Here is a 21,918-nt window from a genome sequence, read left to right as displayed (position 1 = left end):
TTGAAATAGAAGCTGTTTTCCAATCTCTCTGTCCCAGCTTTGATGCACCTGTACTGACCTCGCCTTCTGGATGGAAGCGGGGTGAACAGGCAGTGGCTCGGGTGGTTATTGTCCTTGATGATTTTTTGCCTTACTGTGACATCCGGTGTTGTAAGTGTCCTTGAAGCAGGTAGATAGCCCCCGGTGATGCGTTGTGCAGACCGCACCACCCTCTCGAGAGCCCTGCGGTTGTGAGCGGTGCGGTTACCGTACCAGGCGGTGATACAGCCCGACAAAATGCTCTCGATTGTGCACCTGTAAAGGTTAGTGAGGGTTTCTGTGGGGAGGTGCACATTCGAGCTGCAGATTGTGGTCTCAGAGGCTCTTAGCTATGTCACAACGGGACATCGGACTATCATCTCTGAGCGTTTCAGGACTATGATTCACGCTTAAGGCTATACATTTTGGACGGAAGAATGTTTTAATTAAGTATTTAAGTAATTTCAGTTTATTTGGCTTTATAATCTACAGTATTTTGAAATGTAGTTAATGAGAATGTATGTAGAACGAAGGATGATGTATCCAGTATGTGTGGGAGTTGGAGACTTTCTAATCTGTTCATATCCTTGTGGGAAGTGAAAGGTTACCTGTACAGTAATTGTAGATAGAGAGGGTTTCTGTGGTTCAACAGGGGTGACATCAGGGGTTTCTCTCTCAGTTTTGAGGACAAGCTGATTGGCGCCTGAAGCTAATTAGAGGAGCTGAGGTGTAAGGGATGAGGGGCAGGGGAAGAGGGACGAGGACATCTCTGAGTGCAGTCCACACATGTCACTCACTCAGTCTCTCTGATGTCATCAGTTAATGACTCAATCATCACCTCCTCTCCCGATGCCCTCTGAGAAACGCTGTCTCTTCTGATGAAGCGGAGAAACACGGTCAAACAAGACCAGGCAGTACTGGCTCAGTAGGTTTTAATGTCTCTTGATTGACCTCAGTGTCTTGGTTCGACAGGGGGAGCAGTTACAGCTGCACTTCCTCCTGCAATTATTGCTCTTTGAAGAGAGTCTGGCAGATTAATGGTCAGTTAGAGGAACACAGTATCCCAACAATTACTGTGGGTGCTGGAATTAAATTGACAATTTGTAATGTTAATCACCTTAGCGCTCCTGGACTGGGGGAGCTGCATAATCAGCCGGGCCAAAGCCCAGAGGAAATCAATCCTCTTCTTCTTACTGCTACTGCCTACTCTCCACTATCCACACCACAAGTCATCTACTCCTCTCCCTCTTTCCCTTTGTCTTATCTAGCCGTATCCTCACTGATTCTCTCCCTATATCTCTCCCCAACCATCTCCTTTCTTTCTCTCTCTTTCTTTCTGTCTCTCTCACTCTCTCTCTGCTAAAAAGTAATGTCTTACTTGGGAGTGACTTTCCATGGAGTGGAATTGTGTGCCATTGGGTCCGAATGGCCCCACTTTGTTATGCCTCTTGAAGGTTGTAATTTAGTTGCAATCTCACAGTTGGCATATTACACTAAGTGGCAGACACACTGTTCTTATATGCTTCTACTGCGAGTGTGTATATAAATCCTTCAAACCCATTGCAGGCTCTAGGTGACAGCATGTGCAAATACGCAACTACATTTTCATAATAACATACATCAGGCACTGAAGTACGGTAGCAGCATAAACCAATCCCATGACAAAGTCAATATCTACATTATATTTATAATGTCAATATCTATTTTTATTAGTGGTGACAGTGACGATGTCCACGCTGATTAATATTCTCTCCTCACAAGGGCATTTTGCTGTACTGCGAGTACCAGGGCTCCACCTTTGATGTGAGCAAGCTGCCTAGTTGCAGGTTTGAGGACATGGACTGCTTCCAGAAGTGCTTCCTGATCCTGAGGCTGGAACAGGGCCAGGTGGAGGGGGAGAGAGGGCTGCAGAGGGACCCAGGGGACAGCAGGGGCTGGAGGGCCGTACGGGTGGACCTGGTGGCTCCACCTGTTGACCGCTACGCTTTTGCCCTCCTAGGCTGGACCGGCTCCAGGGTAGGCTTGGATCAAATTATTGTGAAATAAATGTGGATGCCAAAACACGCAAAGATACATTGACTAAAATTGTTAATCAATTTTGATCTAAAGACAGCTGAGTTTGAATTAGGAAACGTTTCATTTGCAAAAAAACAAATGATCCAATTCACATGATGATAGTGCTTGACAGAGCAGTCAATAACCAAAAATAAAACATTGATGATGAGAAATGAATAGCTAAACACTAACAAGAAAGTTACTATCGGACCACATATGATATGGCAGATGTATTCCCTGCTGATAAAAACAGCATAGACCAGCATACATTTCAAGCTGGTCTATGCTGGTCCATACTGGTCTATGCTGTGTTTTGGACACTGGTCTGACCAGCATGGCCTAGCTGGTTCTTCTAGCTGACCAGCATGACCAGTCTAGTTGGCCAAGCTGGTCTGACCAGCATGGTCTAGCTGGTTATGCTTACTTCATTGTGTTTTCGCTGGTGACTGACCTTTCGCTACACCCGCAATAACATCTGCTCAAAATTTTTATTTTATTTTATTTTATGTCTTTTCGCTGATGACCAACTTCGGCTGTGTTTTGGACACTGATGACCACCATAAACTAAAACAAAACCAGCATCAAGTAACATCATGCTTGCAAAGTGATGTTTAATTCCTTGTTAGAATCCAGCCAGAGTGGATTCCTACAATCTGTATAAAGAATGACTGCCAGGGTTAGAGAAATGAATAAAGGAGACTAGCTAAACCATCTAAACTGGAACAACAATTTCAGTAATGGGTGCAATTATTCCAACTAACAGATTGGATTAGTTTAGAAAGTAAATACCTTTCAAAAGTTTGTTGTCACTTAGAAATGTGTTTGTTTTTGAAGGAAAATTACATTTTTTGTCCATTAAAATAACATCAAATTGATCAGAAACACAGTGTAGACATTGCTAATGTTGTAAATGACTATTGTAGCTGGAAACGGCAGATTTCTTATGGAATTTCTACATAGGCGTATAGAAGCCCATTATCAGCAACCATCACTTATGTGTTCCAATGGCATGTTGTGTTAGCTAATCCATGTTTATCATTTTAAAAGGCTAATTGATAATTAGAAAACACTTTTGCAATTATATTAGCACAGCTGAAAACTGTTGTCCTGATTAAAGAAGCAATAGACTAGTTGAGTATCTGGAGCATCAGCATTTGTGGGTTCGATTTCAGGCTCAAAATGGCCAGAAACAAAGAACTTTCTTCTGAAACTCGTCAGTCTATTCTTGTTCTGAGAAATGTAGGTTATTCCACGCGAGAAATTGCCAAGAAATTGAACATCTCAGACAACGCTGTGTACTACTCCCTTCACAGAACAGCGCATACTGTCCATAACCGGAATAGAAAGAGGAGTGGGAGGCCCCGTTGCACAACTGAGCAGGAGGACAAGTACATTAGAGTGTCTAGTCTGAGAAACAAATGCCTCACAAGTCGTCAACTGGCAGCTTAATTGAAAAGTAACCGCAAAACACCAGTCTCAACGTCAACAGTGAAGAGGCGACTCCGGGATGCTGGCCTTCTAGACAGAGTTCCTCTGTCCAGTGCCTGTGTTCTTTTGCCCATCTTAATATTATATTTTTATTGGCCAGTCTTAGATATGGCTTTTCCTTTGCAACTCCGCCTATAAGTCTAGAAGGCCAGCATCCCGGAGTCGCCTCTTCACTGTTGACATTGAGACTGGTGTTTTCCGGGTAATCTTTAGTATTCTTTCACTGTAATATACAAATGGTTGGATATCCCCACTCAGGCTGGATTCCAGTAGGAATTAGACATCCCTTGCAAAGGCAGCATAATATGACTTGATGCTGTTTTTGCTGGTGACAAGCGAAGGCTGGTTACCAGTAAAAATACAGTGAAGGCTGGTCAACGGCGATAACAAAATAAAGGCTGGTCACCAGCGTAAATACAATGAAGGCTGGTCACCAGATAAAACACAACGAAGGCTGGTCACCAGGGAAAAGGAAACGAAGGCTGGTCACCTGCGAATTAACATAGAAATCTGGTCGCCAGCGAAAACACAACATGGGCTGGTCACCAACCTATGCTGGTCTATGCATTTTTTTCTGCTGCAGGGTTACTGTTGGAGAATACAACAAGGGTTGTAAGGTGGCAGGAGGGTGGCAGGAAAGGAGGATAAATAGATAACAAGAGATATGATTATCAATTCGCTTCTTCCACAGCAGTTTGGGAGAGATCTGAGGACATTTGCCCAGAAGGAGAGGCAGATGCTTCTTGACAACCATGCCCTGTATGACAAAACTAAGGTACGGTGTGTTCTCTCATTACAGTGCAATTGATAAATACAAGGCTCAACCATTGGTTTTAGACCGGTCTTGTCCCAATGGTGGTGATGCTCAATATATCTTTACCATAGAGGCAATTTTTTTGTTTTGGTCACCTACAGTATTGTGCTGTACTAGTACAAATGTTTTAGTTGTCGTGTTGGTTCTCTCTCTCACACTCCAAAGTCTAGCCTCCAGAGTGTGTGTTTATGAATCTGGGTGGTGAATTACAGCAAAGCCCTTGTCCTCAAACTTTATTGGAAGGATTAGGCTTAGGTGTTAGAATGCCTGTGCTGGGAATACACAGACACATTATCTTGAGTAATTTTATAACAATGCGATTCTCCTCTGAGTGAGCAGAAACTAGATATTGGCGTGAGGGCAACATTTTTAATTACAGTTCTGCTTGCTGTGAAGGGGCATGATGCACTCCACACACACATGCACACATACATACAAAGGCAGGCACACACAAACAAGCAGACAAACACACACCCATGCACGCACACAGGCATGCACGCACACACCACACCGGCAGATGCATACACGCACGTAAGAAACACACACAAACGCACCTACATGTACACACACACACACACGCACACGCACACACACACACACACAATGAAGTCGATATCTTATCTAAAGCACTAGCGGCTTGACTATGAACCTAATTCTAACCCTAACACTAATTTTCTAACCTTAACCCTAAACCCCTAGAAATAGCATTTGACCTTGTGGGGGCTAACAAAATTCCCCAAGTTGGTCAAATTGTTATTTGTTTACTATTCTTGCGGGGACTTCTCGTCCTCACAAGTATAGTTAAACACGTCCACACACACACACACACACACACACACACACACACACACACACACACACACACACACACACACACACACACACACACACACACACACACACACACACACACACACACACACACACACACACACACACACACACCTTCTGAAATACACACTCTAAAATTAGAAGAAATAATGACACATCAGCATTAAGTTATAAGTGAATCAAATCCGTCTATTGGTTTCAATATATGAGGTAGAGGCTTGTTAAGGTGAAGTTAATTGTACTGGGAAGCGCAAGGTTCATTTACACATTTCCAAATGAATTACATTTGCATCTCAGTTTCAGCCAACAGATTGATCGAGAACTGATATGATAAAAGGCTATTATATAAATTTACATCTCATGAGAATTCAAATGACATTAATCCTCACTTGCCCACACAGCAAGAGCTAATTACACTCAGTTTAATACCTCTTGAATGATAGGGCAAAATGTAGATTTATGCATAAATAGACATATCCAAAAATAATAACAATAACTGATAATGCTGCATGGTTCTAGAAAAGTCTGGAACGCTCTTCTAATTATTTTTTTTATAGATTCTTGACATGTTCTCACCTTTGACGCCACAAACGCAGTAGAATTATTATGAAAATATAAAAATATGAAAAACAGTATTTGATTTCTTTCCTGTTCAACAAAAGTTGTGCAAAAAGGGCTTCAAATGACTGAAATTCTTAGTAACAATCAAATTATAAACATCTTTCTATAAAATGTCACCTTTCTTATATCTGTAAAATAAATATGATCATACTTAGTGACATACAATATTGGTACCCTTTCATATTACTGACGAAAGAGACTTTTTTCCCAAACGTCCTCTGAGACGTGCTGAGACACCATTAATATGTGTGCAGTCTAGTTACAACAGGGGTGTTCAACTAATTCCATGGAGAGCCTAGTGTCTGAGGGTTTTTGTTTGTTCCTTTAAATTTAGACCTCGACAGCCAGGTGAGGGAAGTTCTTTTATGATTAGTGACTTTAATTTGTCAATCAATTACAAGGGATGAGTGAAAACCCGCAGACACTCGGCCAACCGTGGAATGAGTTTGACACGTGTTCTACGTGGTCTTTATGCTGAGCCACACTGGCTGCTTTACAACTTCAGCTTCAAGCACAAAGTGATTTCGTCTGTCTGTGACCAAGAGAAAGTGGTCTTGATTCAATTTTAGGAAATTACTATCTTTTAAATCCTGTTGATAGCTATAAATCCATCTGAGAACATCACTTGTGCAATATGCACTATTGCAAGCGCAGCTGTGAGTTTCACAGGCACAGGAAATCGTTCTTTTGTCTGGACAGGCCAGAAAATATGACTTGTCGCTCCTTATGCAAATAGCCAATTTCCTGTGTCCCTGAAACTGATAGCTGAGCTTGATATAGCATATATGAATTGGAACAACCAGTGCTTTTCGAGATTGTAAGGCAATTGATGTTGCACCATTTACAGAGCGCATTGTAAAACAGAATTATCAGTCAGAACTGGTCCAGAACTGCTCAAAGTCCAAAATACTGTATAGGGGACTAAGAGGTTAATTCATGTTTAGATACATGATGTAATTCATTTGTTTTATCACTAAGGGTTACTACTATCATTATTACTATTGCACTACATGCTAAAGACTATGGCTTTAATGATTTTTTTTTTTTTTTTTACCTTTATTGTTGGGGTTAGATACATTTTAAATAAGAGTGTCTCTTTTTTTTGATCACTTCATTTCAAGCTTACTCTAAAATCCCTCTGAACAAATATGACATACTGTAAGAGAATGTGTCACATGAAAAACATAAATGTAACGGTTTTCTTGTGGTGAAGGAGAGGAGGACCAAAATGCAGCGTGGTTACTATTCATGTTTTTTAATAAGACAACTAAACATGAACATAATACAAAACAACAAACGTGGAAAACCGAAACAGCCCTATCTGGTGCAACAAACACAGAGACAGGAACAATCACCCACAAAACCCAACACCAAACAGGCTACCTAAATATGGTTCCCAATCAGAGACAATGACTAACACCTGCCTCTGATTGAGAACCATATCAGGCCAAACATAGAAATAGACAAACGAGACATGTAACATAGAATGCCCACTCAGATCACACTCTGACCAAACAAAACATAGAAACATACAAAGCAAACTATGGTCAGGGTGTGTCAATAAATATGTTTATTACAGTCCCAGATGACAGTCAGTGCTGAGGTTATGCATACACTTAGCCTTGCTAAGAGCATGGCATCCTGCAGCAATGCATCTTGGCTCATTTACATGTACAGGGCTGGGGGAGCATGGGGACAGGCATCTTGAGGAGTGAGTGAAGCAGGACAAGGGCACCAGGTATGTCACCTGACTCACCGACAGGGAGACACACTGTCACCACAACGTCCCCATTACCCCATCCCTTGGGAATGGGGGTCAGGACATAGAGAGAGCAGGGTGGCAGCTTTGACACATATTATACAGATGCGGCCATCTCAGAGATTGTTTATTCAAACACAAAGGGCAGAAGTAAGCATCTGGGTGCTGGCAGGGACAGGGTGATTGGATCACATGCAAATACACTCAAAATTAGATCTGGGGTCAGGTCAGATGAGTGTGTTGTGTCTGTGACTATCATTAAATGTGAAGACTGTTATTTAATCAAATCAATTCTGTCTGTGTAATTATTATTACGTGATTATACTAGTCATGTTAACTTTAATTAACTAGGAAGTCGGGGCACCACGGGAAAATGTTTATGGAGTCTCTATTTCCTGACTCGACTCTTTAGATATTTTCATATCTTATCAAAACAGTCGCTTATTAATGAATTGCACCTCATCAGTTCTCATTACTGAACATCACAAACCTTTGGATATCTGCACAAACCCTGGCATAAATTATGAATCAGCAACATACAAATTGGTTTAATTATTTATTTACTAACTAACTAATCAAGTCACAGAAATACATGAAAACACACACAATTAGGTCATACATGGGGTATTACATGATACAATGAAAAGTCTACTATAACGGCTTGGTAGACAAAGGAAAAGGGGTGTGGACCGCTCAAGAGCGGGAAACTCATAACTGATAACTACACTCATAGAAATTGCTAATACTTTACATGAACGACCGCCCATTCGAAAATAAATTGCAATTGACATATTTACAAGTGTTGTCTTGTGGTCGCCGGTTCGTCTGCTGGAGAGTCAATCGACAAAAAGTCTCTTGTTGTGTTCATAATGGATAAGTCAGGTGTACCCATGGTTGTCGCATAGAATAAATATTTCGGAGGTTGTCGGTATTCTTGTCCTAGGCTACATACATTTCCGGCTGCAGACTGGTAGTTTCTTACTTCTGTAGTGAATCGATAGTCTCAGAGTTGAACCATTTCTAGCCGTGTAGCCAATGCTCCACGCTGTATGGTCTTGTCCTTTGGTAGAGTTGTAGTGCCAACCATTTCAACATGTAGCTACCACTTTATATTTTCTGGTCTTAGAAATTCAACCATTTGCAACCTTAGTTTACACCATGGTCGCGTGGCAGACCATGTGAGTTGCGTCACAGGGGCTTTTATACTTGGGTAGAAAAGGGGCCATCTCTTCATGTTTGTGCCCACCTGGGCATGGCTACTGACTGTGTGTAAGTTACCATAAGACAAGCAATTAAGAAGACTAAATCACATGGTTAACTTTTCAAAAGTATTCTTATACTTATTCATCCATCTTATACAACATTCAGAAGTAAACAGCTGACAGCTGGGAAATGTACACTTTAAGAGATACAGTTATGTGTGTTTCCTGTCCTTCATGCGATCACCAAATGAAGCACACTCGACATGACTGTCCCTCCAGTGTCCACGGACCATTCCTACCTTCTCAAAAATATACATATTGTTTAATTCTCCAGTTTTGGGGATTAGGAGTTTTGGGAAGAAGAATGTCTTTGTTCTCCATAGGCTCTCTCCCTCCATACTCCATCGCAGCGAAGAGAGAGAGTTTCCAGCAGGAATTTATGACCGTTGTAAAACCTGAGAAAGAGAGTGAGAGATGAGGGAGCCACGTGATACACCCCAAAAGGGCCATGTCGTGACATATGTATGGTTGAGTTTGAGTTTGATGAGGAAAGTGGTCGGAAACGTTCTGATTAATTGAGATGTTGACGTTATCTGCACACACACACACACACACACACACACTGCAGTTTCACTGCTAGTTTCAAGGTCAGCAGATCGCTTAAAAGGGTACTTTCTGACAATATCATTCAACAGTGTGGCCCGTTTTTCAGCTGTCAGCTTGACATTACAGCCATAATTAAGGTAATGAAGATCAATTCACTTTCTAAGTTGCCGGGCGGCCTCCGTCTCCACAGATCATTGACTATTCCTTCTGTTCTTCTGTTCGCTCTAGGCAGGGAGGAGTGGTCCCTCTCTGTCTGGTCCTCGTCACTGTTGCAAAGCCCTCATTAATTTGCTGAACGTATGGCCGCCACCGCCAACGGAATGGGATGATTAGGAGGGAGGGGGTTTCAGAGAGAGGGGGGTTACTCGTCACCACCTGACCATTGAAGACCAAACACGGTCATTTAGAGGACTTCCATCTTGTCATTTGCTTTAAAGAGCTCTTCCTGGATGGATGCACATGAAGACGTGCTCTGTCTCACTGTAATATGGAATAGCTTAGAAACGATATGACTAAACTCACACTAATTATCCCAATTAAGGAAGGACAAGCCCAGGGGAATAGCCTTGAGAAGGAAATGCAACAGCTTCCAGAGACAGCATGTCATAAAACATAATACATAATATCTGGCGGACAGTTGGACTTACTATACAAACATCACATCGTTGGAGTGCTACAGTCATTCTGTATGTCGTCCATATTACGACAGCAGAGAGTCCCAAGGCCTTAGATCAATATAGCACTACTGCATCTGTATTTAAAGCATACATTAGCCTAGTCTGTGAGTGAGGTGTGATGTGAGGGCCTGTGTTCTATGGGAGCAAGGTTGAGTGTCTGTCCTCTGCTGGTAGGCTGAATGTGTGGGATAATTAATATGTTTTGTGGGCTTGATGAATGAGGACAGGTGGGGGATTTCATCAGCCCCAGACAAACTGACTCCCTCCACAATGAGGAGGGCTCTGTGACCTGTCCAACACCTCCTATACAAAGCCCTCTACTGCATGGTGTACCCTTAAAATTCCTTACCTGTGGGAGTATGTGTGTGTGAGAGAGTGCATATGTGTCAAGAAAGGTATGTGAGTATTTGTCTGATACAAATGTGTATGCAAATGTAATTCACTACTGTATGTGCTAGTGTGTTAGTATGAATGTGTCATGTCATGTATGTGCATACAGTGTGATTATATATTGTATGTGAGTGTCTTTGAGTGTTTGTATGAGTGTGAGTATGTGTGTGTGTGTGTGTGTGTGTTTGTGTGTGTGTGTGTGTGTGTGTGTGGTAAATTGATTGACAGATACATTTCCTCTTATTTAGGCTACTGTATATCCTGATATTTGAACACTATTAAACACTTATTGTTTTCAAGAGCGAAGCAGGGCTGTTTCTGTGTTCAAAACCTGGTGTACCCCATGCAAGATTAGAGGTATGTCTGAAACTCATCACTACATTTTGCCTTGCAAATATGCAAAGCTCGTGTTAGAATTGTCAATTTAAACATTTAATGAACTTTGGCACACTCTGAAAAGAAAGTGTTTCATGACCTAAATTCCCCAATTTGACCTCATTTTTACTTATCCCTCAATACGTCACACATTTAGAGGAAATTCTCAGCGTCACAATCCAGATGTGACCTCTGTTGAGGTCATATCTGTTACAGTTGTAACATTCAGTATCACATCTTTGCTCCTGAAAGACTAGTCAACAGTGACTTGAACTTTCTGTCCGATTTCAGTCGTAGCATGTGGAGTGTTCACAACTCATCTTCCTCTCCCTCTCTCCCTCCTCTCTCCCTCCATTCTCAGAGAAGCGGATGGGTAGACAAAACCAGGAGCAATTGCACTGGGCTTTGGGGAGCGTCATTTTTTAATGCTCCCCAGCTGGTGCTGAAAAGCACTGTTTGCAGACAGGATGAAAACGGTCTGGAAAGATACCTTTCACAGAAAGGAGAGGAGAGGCGGGAGAGGATGGGGAGGAAAGGCTCTGGGTTTAATTCTGCGGCTCATGCCACAGTGCCCTCAGAGCGTCACATGTACACCTCTAAGGTGTGACAGACAGACAGGTGAGAGGACAAAGGAGGGGGGAGTGCCTTTATGCATCATGAGTGGTCATTTGAGATTTGGAGCGTTAATGTTTTTATAATCTTTTGTGGTCCATTAACCATTTCTTTGGATTTTGATGTGTGCTTTTGGACATGTTTCAGCCTTCTGGCAGAGGCGACCAGGTTTTTGGCAAAAAAAATGTATTAGTATACATTTCACATTTACATTTTAGTCATGCAGCATGTGCTTTTATCCAAAGCGACTTACAGTAAGTGCATTCATCTTAAGATAGCTAGGTGAGGCAACCACATATCACAGTCGTAGGAAGTACACAAAAGTTATCAGCAAAGTCAGTGCTAATAGGAAAAGACAAGTGCACAATTTCTTTATGGCGGTGGGGATACGGTAGGTAGGGTTTCAGTTGTTTTCGGAAGATGGGCAGGGACTCTGCTGTCCTAGTTTCAGGGGGAAGCTTGTTCCACCATTGGGGTGCCAGGACAGAGAAGAGCTTTGACTGGGCTGACAGGGAGCTGACCCCCGTACAGGTGGGACGGCCCAGAGAACAGAGGTGGCAGAACGGAGTGCTCGGGTTCGGCTGTAGTGGTTGAACATATCCTAAAGGCAGGGAGGGGCAGTTCCCCTTTCTGCTCCGTAGGCAAGCACCATGGTCTTGTAATGGATGCGAGCTTCAACTGGAAGCCAGTGGAATGTGTGGAGGAGCGGGGTGACAGTGGTATCAAATTATTTACTTTTAAATTTGTGAGCATACAAAATTAGCTCAGTATTTGTATTATTTATTTTATACAGTCTTTTTTGCTCATCTTTATCAAGGGTGCCAATAATTTTGGTCGTGACTTGTAACTGTAACTTACAATCTCCACTTAAATGATCTACACTGCATTTAGAAAGTATTCAGACCCCTTGACTTTTTCCACATTTTCATACGTTACAGCCTTATTCTAAAATGTATTAAATTCATTAATCTACTCACAAAACACGTTTTTTAGTCATTGTTGATAATTTATATATATAAAAAACTGAAATATCACATTTACATAACTATTCAGACCCTTTACTCAGTACTTTGTTGAAGCACCTTTGGCAGCGATTACAGCTTTGAGTCTTCTTGGGTATGAAGCTACAAGCTTGGCACACCTGTATTTTGGGAGTTTCTCCCATTCTTCTCTGCAGAGCCTCTTAAGCTTTGTCAGGTGTGATGGGGAGCATTGCTGCACGGCTATTTTCAGGTCTCATCAGAGATGTTTGATCGGGCTCAAGTCCAGGCTCTGGCTGGGCAACTCAAGGACATTCAGACACTTGTCCCGAAGCCATTCCTGCGTTGTCTTGGCTGTGTGCTTAGGGTCATTGTCCTATTGGAAGGTGAACCTTCGCCCCAGTCGGAGGACCTAAGCGCTCTGAAGCAGGTTTTCATCATGGATCTCTCTCTACTTTGCGCCATTCATCTTTGCCTCAATCCTGACTAGTCTCCCTGTCCATGCTGCTGAAAAACATCCCCACTGCATGCTCTCACCACCATGCTTCACCATCGGGATGGTGCCAGGTTTCCTCCAGACATAACGCTTGGCATTCAGGCCAAAAAGTTCAATCTTGGTTTCATCAGACCAGAGAATCTTGTTTGTTATGGTCTGAGAGTCTTTAGGTGCCTTTTGGCAAACTCCAAGCGGGCTGACATGTGCCATTTACTCCGTCTGGCCACTCTACCAGAAAGGCCTGGAATGCCTTTGGTGGTGTGCTGCGGAGATGGTTGTCCTTCTGGAAGGTTATCCCATCTCTACAGAAGAACTCTAGAGCTCTGTCAGTGTGACCATCGGGTTCTTGGTCAACTCCCCGACCAAGGCCCTTCTCCCCTGATTGCTCAGTTTGCTGTATTCGTTGAGTCTCTCTAGTATGGTTTTACAAGAATTGAAATCTCACAGCATCAACTTTGCTGTCCGTTCGAGGCTTCTTTTTACAGTCTTTGGCTCAAGGAAACTGTGCACACGGTGATTTGAGTGTCTGATTGGCCAGTGGTTGGCCTAAAGGCAGTGTTGGAAAACATACTGAATTGTCATACTTGAGTATTTTTACTTAAGTACTTTACACCACAGCCTATAGGTACACTTGATTTGTTCTCTGGTCCTGCTGGGTAGGCAAAGTTCTACCTTCAGACACATGAAATGGTTCAAAATGGGAACACTTTGCCTTTTCTGTGCTAGGGCTGCTGAATCAAGTGCACCTACCGCGAACAGAGCAAAATGAATTTAAAAAATAGGAATGCAAAGCTTTATTGTTGGGATTTTTGCAGAAATGTTTGGTGATCGACTAGGAATGTCTTGGAGATCGCGATCGACCGGTTGGTGACCACTGTTTTACAGGGTCAGCCATAGTAGTACGGCGTCCCTGGAGAAAATTAGGGTTAAGTCAATCAAGTCATGAAATGTATTTATAAAGCCCGTTTTACATCAGCCAATGTCACAAAGTGCTACACAGAAACCCAGTCTAAAACGCCAAACAGCAAGCAATGCAGATGTAGAAGCACGTGTCTTGCTCAAGTGCACATTGACAGATTTTTCAGTTACTTCACCTTGTCAGCGCAGGTATTGAACCAGCAACCTTTCAGTTACTGGCCAAACTCTCTAACCGTATTTGTTCAGCTGCTGATAATACTTTTCTCGAACTGAGGTCCCCTTGTAAGGTTTAATGATGCTCATTTATCTTTCTTGGGCAGCATGTCTGCCTCAGACTTCATGGTTGTCAATTTGTTTGCACCTATGACGTCGACATCATGTCTGTAGCTCAGCATTAGTTTGAAGAAGTTTTCTTCCGTTTTCTGTGCCAAAGATTGTGGGTCTCCGAATCTGGATGGACAGACAGTAGATGTTGTTTCCATGTAAATAACACATAATATGACTAAACCCACAAGTCCTAGAGCAGCAATCAAAGTTTCGATGGAAGTTGTTGTTTTAAAAAGGAATACTTTTTTGTTTTTGCATAATTGGTAATCTTATGCAAAATCTTTATACTATACCATAGACCCAGAAGAAATTAAATTCAGAGATAAGTTCAGGAATTGCCTGAATAGTTTTTGCAGTTTTTACAGTACACACACACACACACACACACACACACACACACACACACACACACACACACACACACACACACACACACACACACACACACACACACACACACACACACACACACACACACACACACACACACACACACACACACACACACACACACAATGAAGTCGATATCTTATCTAAAGCACTAGAGGCTTGACTGTTCAAATATTTTTTACAAACCCAGGACCCTTGTGTTGAATTGAGTTGTGAATTCTATTATGCAAGTGGTGAGGCAGACAGCCAAGGCCAGGGTTCCCCAATTGGTCCTCCAAGGTTTCTGAGCAAAAAATTTAAAACAAATTATTATATGTTTTATTTTATTTTAATTGTTGGTACATAAAATACTGTAAAAACACCACGCATAATAGTATTCTCATACATAATAGAGAAATACTATATGTGATAGTATACAAATATAAGCAAGGTTTGAAATGATTATGTTAGTAAAATATTATATATTTTTTAGCTTCTTGTAGTCAATTTGCAGCATTCAAATTTTTTTGTAATTATGTTCTGGCCCCCTGATCATCCGCACCAGAAAAATTCCATTCCGCCACCTGACAATATGTTGACAAATGTATATTTCCCTGACTCCTAGTTCATTCATAAATGGCTAATGTAACAGGAGAAATCAAAAATAAAGGTTCTAATGCTGGAATACACCATCGTGGGAACAGGTGCTGCGCGAGTGAAATCCCCAGTTGGATTTGGGAGTCATTGTAGACAAGGAGGACAACAACCCATGGATACAGCCTGCAAAAGTGCAAGCCAGTATTTGTTTACGATAATTAAGTGAACATTATCAGTTCATCATTACATTCATTCAGGATTTCTTTCATTTAGACCATATGCAGGCCATACAAAGTTTAAACCTGAGTGGCATAGCCTATATGTTTCTGGGAATTGATAATTTAAGTTTAAATTAAGTGTGATTGTTTAAACAATATTGAATGTAAAGATATTATTTTATTATGACGGCTACAGGCTTAGGTAAGAAAAAGGCTAATTAAAAGGCTCTTTTTCAAAGCGATTTGAGTTTGTCAATGTTATTGGTTATTTTATTAATATCCCCATTATAGCTGTTGCAAATGCCGCAGCTTCTCTTCCTGGGGTCCACACAACAGAAATGTACATAATACAGAATAACAAAAATAGACAAGAGCAGCTCAAATGCAGGACTACACACATTTACACATACGATGTGCCACATCGCATTGTGAAAATAAGAAGATGGGCCGATCATTGTTCATTCATGGAAAATTAATTCAGGAAGGGGAATGGCCTAAAAACGTACTACTCTGGAGTCATAATTATTTTTGCATAAATTGATGTTCCAGGAAAAATGATTCATGCAAGCTTATTCATGATGTTTGAGCTGGAGTCTTGGAAAATATTGGATTCAAAGAAGTTGGTCCACTAAAGCCATATTGCAAATCTGCCATCAACATAGTATTCAAGAAAGTAGTCAACATAATAAAAAGCATCAACATCAAAAGCATATTGCATGATCTGTTTGACTTTGAGTTCTAATATTTGGCAGGTGTGGTAAGGAGTACAGAAGTAGATCATCCAAAGGCAATGAGTCAAATTTGTCCTGATGGTGGCACTGTGGTGCAATAGGGTTTGAACTGCTTGCAGCTATATTTTCTTGTATTTGTATAACTATGTAAAGCGACTCCAGGTACTAGAAAAGCTCTATAACAATACCATGTCATTTTATTATTATCTCAGAACTAGATTTTTCACAGATAGAATGTCATAATCCAAGGTCTCGTTGTCCTCCATCACAGCATACTTCTCCTCAATATTATCCAGCTTCTGCTTGTTGTTCATGAACTTGACCTGCATCTTCATGACGTTTTTGAATGGTCTTCTTCTCTTTCTTGGTTTCACGTGTCCTTTTTCCCTGTCGTGGTCAAGGTAAGATCAGATTCCTGGACATATGATACAGGTACCATCATCATCCATCATGGCAGAACTTTTGATGTCATCCTTGTTAGGGAGAAATCGGTTGCTGTGACATGTGAACTTCCACACCTGCAGTTTGTAGCAAAGTATTTTAGTTATAGAAGCCACTAGAACCTCTACCTATATCTCAAAGTCTTGGTTTTGTTTCATGTTCTTGTCATCATTCTCTAGACACTGTTTGAAGCTTTTTGTGATTTAGCTAACCCAATGTTTCCAACAGACCTTGGCTAAGGCATCAACAGATCTGGCAACTAGGCTAGTTAATGCATGATGATTCGTTTATAAAGTTTATATCAGAGATTCTAACATTTCTATTCCAGACCATTAATCTGTGGAAATGTTTCCTAAAGCCTTTGTAGTTTAAGTAGTATGTTATTTATCTCCACTACCCATCCACACAGAAGAGATAGTAAAAAGTATAACATTTTGATGTGTGAATTAATTAAATTAGCACTTTAGCACTTTGCTCTTCTACGAAAGTTTGTCTGGATGGTTGAGAGAAATTAAGTACATTGTTAGCTTTGAATGCTTTGTGAAACCCAACCTTGGTGGATCAGGTGTGTTTGTACTGGTCTAAAACAAAATGTAAAAAGACAATGTATGTAAATTAAGCTGTCAATTAGAACACGGTATAAAGCATGATGGTGCAATACATCTTGACTCTTGACCCTATATTCAGTGAGTGGAGTTGAGAAACGCAGCTCTAAATTGCCTAAGGGTAAATATGTTCCCACAAGGTATTGGTGGCTGTGCCTGTATTTGGTAGGTGATGATTAGTTAAGAGAAACAGCAGTGGTTGACAAAACATCTAATGGGAAAGTATGTTCACATGAGTCGTTGTTGTGTAACCAGAATAAGGTATGTGCCAGGGAGGCTGGAGAAAGTATGTTACATCCTACTGCAATTTGCAAATAAGTATGATGTGTTGGGCTTTGTGTGTTCTGGCCCATGTTGGGCTGGTGTGGGATTGGTGTGGGCTAGCCTGTGTTGACTGGTGATGGCGACCCCATGTCAGACTGGTGTGGGCTTTGTTGTGGGCTAGCCAGTGCTGGGCTGGTGTGTGCCAGACCGTGCTCACCGAGTTGACTGAATACCCACATGGAACCAATGGGGCCATGTTTGCTGGACTGTTTCTCAACCTCCATGGGATGTTGCTGGCCGGTCCCCAAGATGGCTAAATGACACCAATTTAGTGAGTTCTACAGTGTTTTTTTAATGTAAGAGGTCCCCCAAAGAGGAAAAGTAAAGCTTATTGAGACCATCTATTGAGATGTTCCTCTTGCTAAGGAAATCAGGTGATAAAGGTCAACCCGGTTGGTTACGTGCACTGAACTCTCATATACTGTATATCTTGATCTGTTTGAGTCAGTCAAGGAATATGGCACACATGCTAATGCTAAGGGATGAGAGTCTACTGTAGCTAACCTGTATAATATGTGAGCTCACTGGCTTATAGCGACCATAATGTTTGAGATAGTCTTGGTATCTCCAACACACGTGACATATTCCCAGAACAGAATTTAAAAAAAAGTTAAAATGTCAGATTTGAAAAGTTGGAGGTTGCGTTTAAGAAAGTCAGGCTCACCCTTAACTCTGCATGTTCGGAATGGAATGGCTCACAGTTAACCTCGGTCTCCTCGGGAACGATCTATAGGAACAACAGTTTAATTATAAGATTTGCAAAAATGCCTTAAACCATTTATTTAACTAGGCAAGTCAGTTAAGAACAAATTCTTATTTACAATGACGGCCTACACCGGCCAATCTCTAACCTGGAGGACGTTGGGCCACTTGTGTGCAACCCTATAGGACTTCCAATCACTGCCGGTTGTATTACAGCCTGGAATCGAACCAGGGTCCGTAGTGACACCTATAGCACTGAGATGCAGTGCCTTAGACTACTGCGCCACTCCGGAGCCCAAAATCATTACCAAGAATGGTTCAGATTTGAAAGCTTAACAAACACAGTCGGGTCTCTGCATTTATAGAAAAAGTACAACCTCTTGTCTACGTGGCAGTTCAGCAGATGTGTGTAAACAGGGGACGAAGATAGTATAAAAAGCGATTGGTTTGTCTGTGCAGATTAAGATACCTCGAGGTTGATAGCACGATGGCTCAACATCGTTTTGTCACAGTTCACACTATAATGTGCTCCTTCCTGCAAGGTTCAACACAGCTGACTTCCTGCAGATAGTAAACCCACGGGATGTCTCACATTGTGCTGTCGCACCTAAACGGATCTTAGCTACAGTATATGCCCAGTCTTATGACTAAGTCACACAAAGACAAGTTTATATCAGGTTAGAAAAAACACTGATGAAATTGGCTACTCTACGCGCTAAGGTTAAAAGACTATATGAACATTGTTTCCAGAGAAAAGGGATATCCGGAAGTGTGACCTGTCAGATTCACTGAAACTCATGTTCTATGACTAAGTGGAATTTCTTCGAATTGCCCTGAATGGAATTTTACTTCCTGTCACTCAAATTCAAAATCTAAATCCTTTGGGGTGTGGCCAATTCAATTAGAATGGGAATCAACTGCAAAATTCTGAATTGAGCACAATCCTGTTCGCCACAACACCGTGCTTGTTTCAACAAGGGGCAGAAAAGTTTCATCAAGTTGTTATAAGAGTACATGTTACAAGTTTACACCTCACATACAGTACATGGTTATGGGCTTTAAAAACGGAAGACACCTGTACCGTGTCAGATATGGAGTTGAAATATATTCAATTTGGAGTTTGCATTCCAATATTACACTTTCTATACATCCCAGAAGACTGATGTTGAACATGTCTGTGAAGTCCCTTGCCAGCTGATCAGTGCATGCTCTGAGTAGGCATCCTGGTAATCCATCTAGCAGGGCAGCCTTAAAATGTCTTCCTCATATTGGCTACGGAGAGCGAGATCACACAGTTGTCCGGAACAACTTGTGCTCTCATGCATGAGCAAAAAAAGGCATTTATTTCGTCTGGTAGGCTCGCGCCACTGGGAAGCTCGCTGGTGGATTTCCCTTTGTAATTTGTGATAGTTGCATAGTTGCAATGAGCATCAGATCTGGCATAGTAGGACTCGATCTTAGTCCTGTATTGACGCTTTTGCCTGTTTGATGTCTCGTCGGAGGTTGTAGAGGAATCTTTTATAAGGGTTTGGATTAGTGTCTCGCTTCTTGAAAGTGGCAACTCTAGCCTGTCATCGAATGAACTTATTCATGGAGCCGGTGACTGATGTGGTAAAATCCTCAATGTTATGAATCCCGGAACATATTTCAATCTGTGCTAGTGAAACAGCAAAACAGTTCTGTAGCTTAGCATCCACTTCATCAGACCACTTCCGTATGAGCGAGTCACTGGTACTTCCTGTTTGAGTTTTTGCTTGTAAGCCAGAGTCAGGAGGATAGAGTTATGATCAGATTTGCCAAAGGGAGGGCGAGGGAGAGCCTTGTATGCATTTCTGAGTGTGGAGTAAAGGTGATCAAGAGTTTTGGTGCCTCTAGCTGCGCATGTGACATGCTGGCAAAAATTTGTTAAAACAGATTTCACTTTCCCTGCATTAAAAATCACGGGCCACGAAAAGCGTTGCCTTTGGATTTATATTTTCTTTCTTGCTTGCTTATGGCTCTACACAGATGGTCACTCAATCAGCCTACACCTTATTGTGGTGCCTCAAACCTCCTACACCACTGCACACACCCGTCATTACTATGACAACTAGCATAGCCATGTCAGCAAATGACTGCCGCCTGAACACACACAGATCTGATTTGGTCACCTGTAACTTGCTGTTTGGACAGCCAGGATTTGAAAAACAAAACTGATGTGAGCATAAGGGCCTGCAGTGTGAATAAGGCCCCCTCATCCACAGCACTGATTGATCCTCATTTGCTGCCTCCTGAATCCAATCTGAGTGCAGCTGCTGTAACCAGGGCCTACTCTGCTGGCTTGGACCAGAACAGGCCTATTGGCACAGTCAGATAGAAATGCACATTTCTTTTAGTTTTCCGTAGCTTGCCCTAATGAATACAACCCAGATTAAAACTCTCAATCACTCTCCTTGACCAGGAGAAACTGTCCATTCTGGATAACAAAGACCAGGAGGCAGTTTAGCTTAAAACACTTTCAAACATGTAGTCTTCAGCCAGTCAAGAGCAGCTCAAGGACTTTGCTGTGTGAAATATTTGCTTTGATCACACCAAATGGTTTTGGACATTTTCAATGGCTTATCTCTGGGTGTTTACGTTCAGAGCGGGTTGGAAAGCTCTGGCTTTGAGAGGGCAGAGTGTCAGGGATTTGAGGAGATGGCATAAAACTAGGTTGAATCTACAGTAGATGGGAAAATGCAAGCTTTGGTATATATTTTTCTTTCAAATCTGGCAATATACTTCACTTAAAAGGGCAATCCACAGTAGAAACAATATCAAAGCGTAATCCCCACCACTGTTTTGGTAAAAAGCTGAGGGATGGGGCTGGAGAAATGATACCACTCTCAAATTCATAGACAGATCTATTGAGGCAAGGACTGACCATTCATGATATCAAAATTATTGTTTTAACTATGTTTTGAGGCTATAGAGTTGTTATATTTACTTTGTCTACAAACATTGGAGTAAAACAAGCGTATATATAGTGTATATATTTTTGGTTTGATTTATTTTGTAATTTTTTTGTTGGGGTTTTACAGGCACAATATCAATATCAATATTTTTCAATCAGTGGAGGCTGCTGAGGGGTTAATAATAACGGCTGGAATGTAGGACATAGAATGGCATCAAACACATGGAAATTATGTGTTTGATGTATTCGATACCATTCCATCGATTCCGCTCCAGCCATTACCATGAACCTGTACTCCCCAATTAAGGTGCCACCAACCTCCTGTGATATCAATTAATATATTTTGGCTACCACTCAAAAGAAAAACAAAGGTAAGAAATACATGTATATAAATGATATTGATCAAACATGATTTTTTTAATAGTAAAATTAAAATCAAATCAAATTTTATTAGTCACATGGGCCGAGTACAACAGGTACAACCTCACAGTGAAATGCTTACCTACAAGCTCCTAACCAACAATGCAGTTTAAAAATATGACTAAGAAATAAAAGGAACAAGTAAATAAAGAGCAACAGTAAAATAACAATCGCGAGACTATATACAGCGGGAACCGGGTACAGAGTCAATGTGCTGGGGCACCGGTTAGTTGAGGTAATATGTACATTTAGGTAGAGTTATTAAAGTGACTATGCAAATGGTCTGGGTAGCCATTTGATTAGATGTTCAGGAGTCTTATGGCTTGGGGGTAGAAGCTGTTCAGAAGCCTGTTGGACCTAGACGTGGCTCTCCGGTACCGCTTGCCATGCAGTAGAAGAGAGAACAGTCT

At 41.5% G+C, this 21,918-nt stretch overlaps 1 protein-coding gene across 1 annotated transcript in view; it reads left to right on the top strand.

Moving 5' to 3' along the window:
- The window catches only part of LOC135511671 (DNA nucleotidylexotransferase), a 143,369-nt gene that overhangs the window by 80,155 nt on the left and 41,296 nt on the right, over window positions 1–21,918 (top strand). Inside the window, exons 9-10 of the mRNA XM_064933151.1 lie at window positions 1,780–2,034; window positions 4,253–4,336. Coding sequence (XP_064789223.1) covers window positions 1,780–2,034; window positions 4,253–4,336 — 339 coding nt within the window. The remainder of the gene's footprint in view (window positions 1–1,779; window positions 2,035–4,252; window positions 4,337–21,918) is intronic.

Source organism: Oncorhynchus masou, chromosome 24, assembly GCF_036934945.1.
Source record: "Oncorhynchus masou masou isolate Uvic2021 chromosome 24, UVic_Omas_1.1, whole genome shotgun sequence".
Lineage (NCBI taxonomy): Eukaryota > Metazoa > Chordata > Actinopteri > Salmoniformes > Salmonidae > Oncorhynchus > Oncorhynchus masou.
The sequence above is the reverse complement of the archived record's forward strand: the minus strand, read 5'-3'. Positions and strand labels throughout refer to the sequence as shown.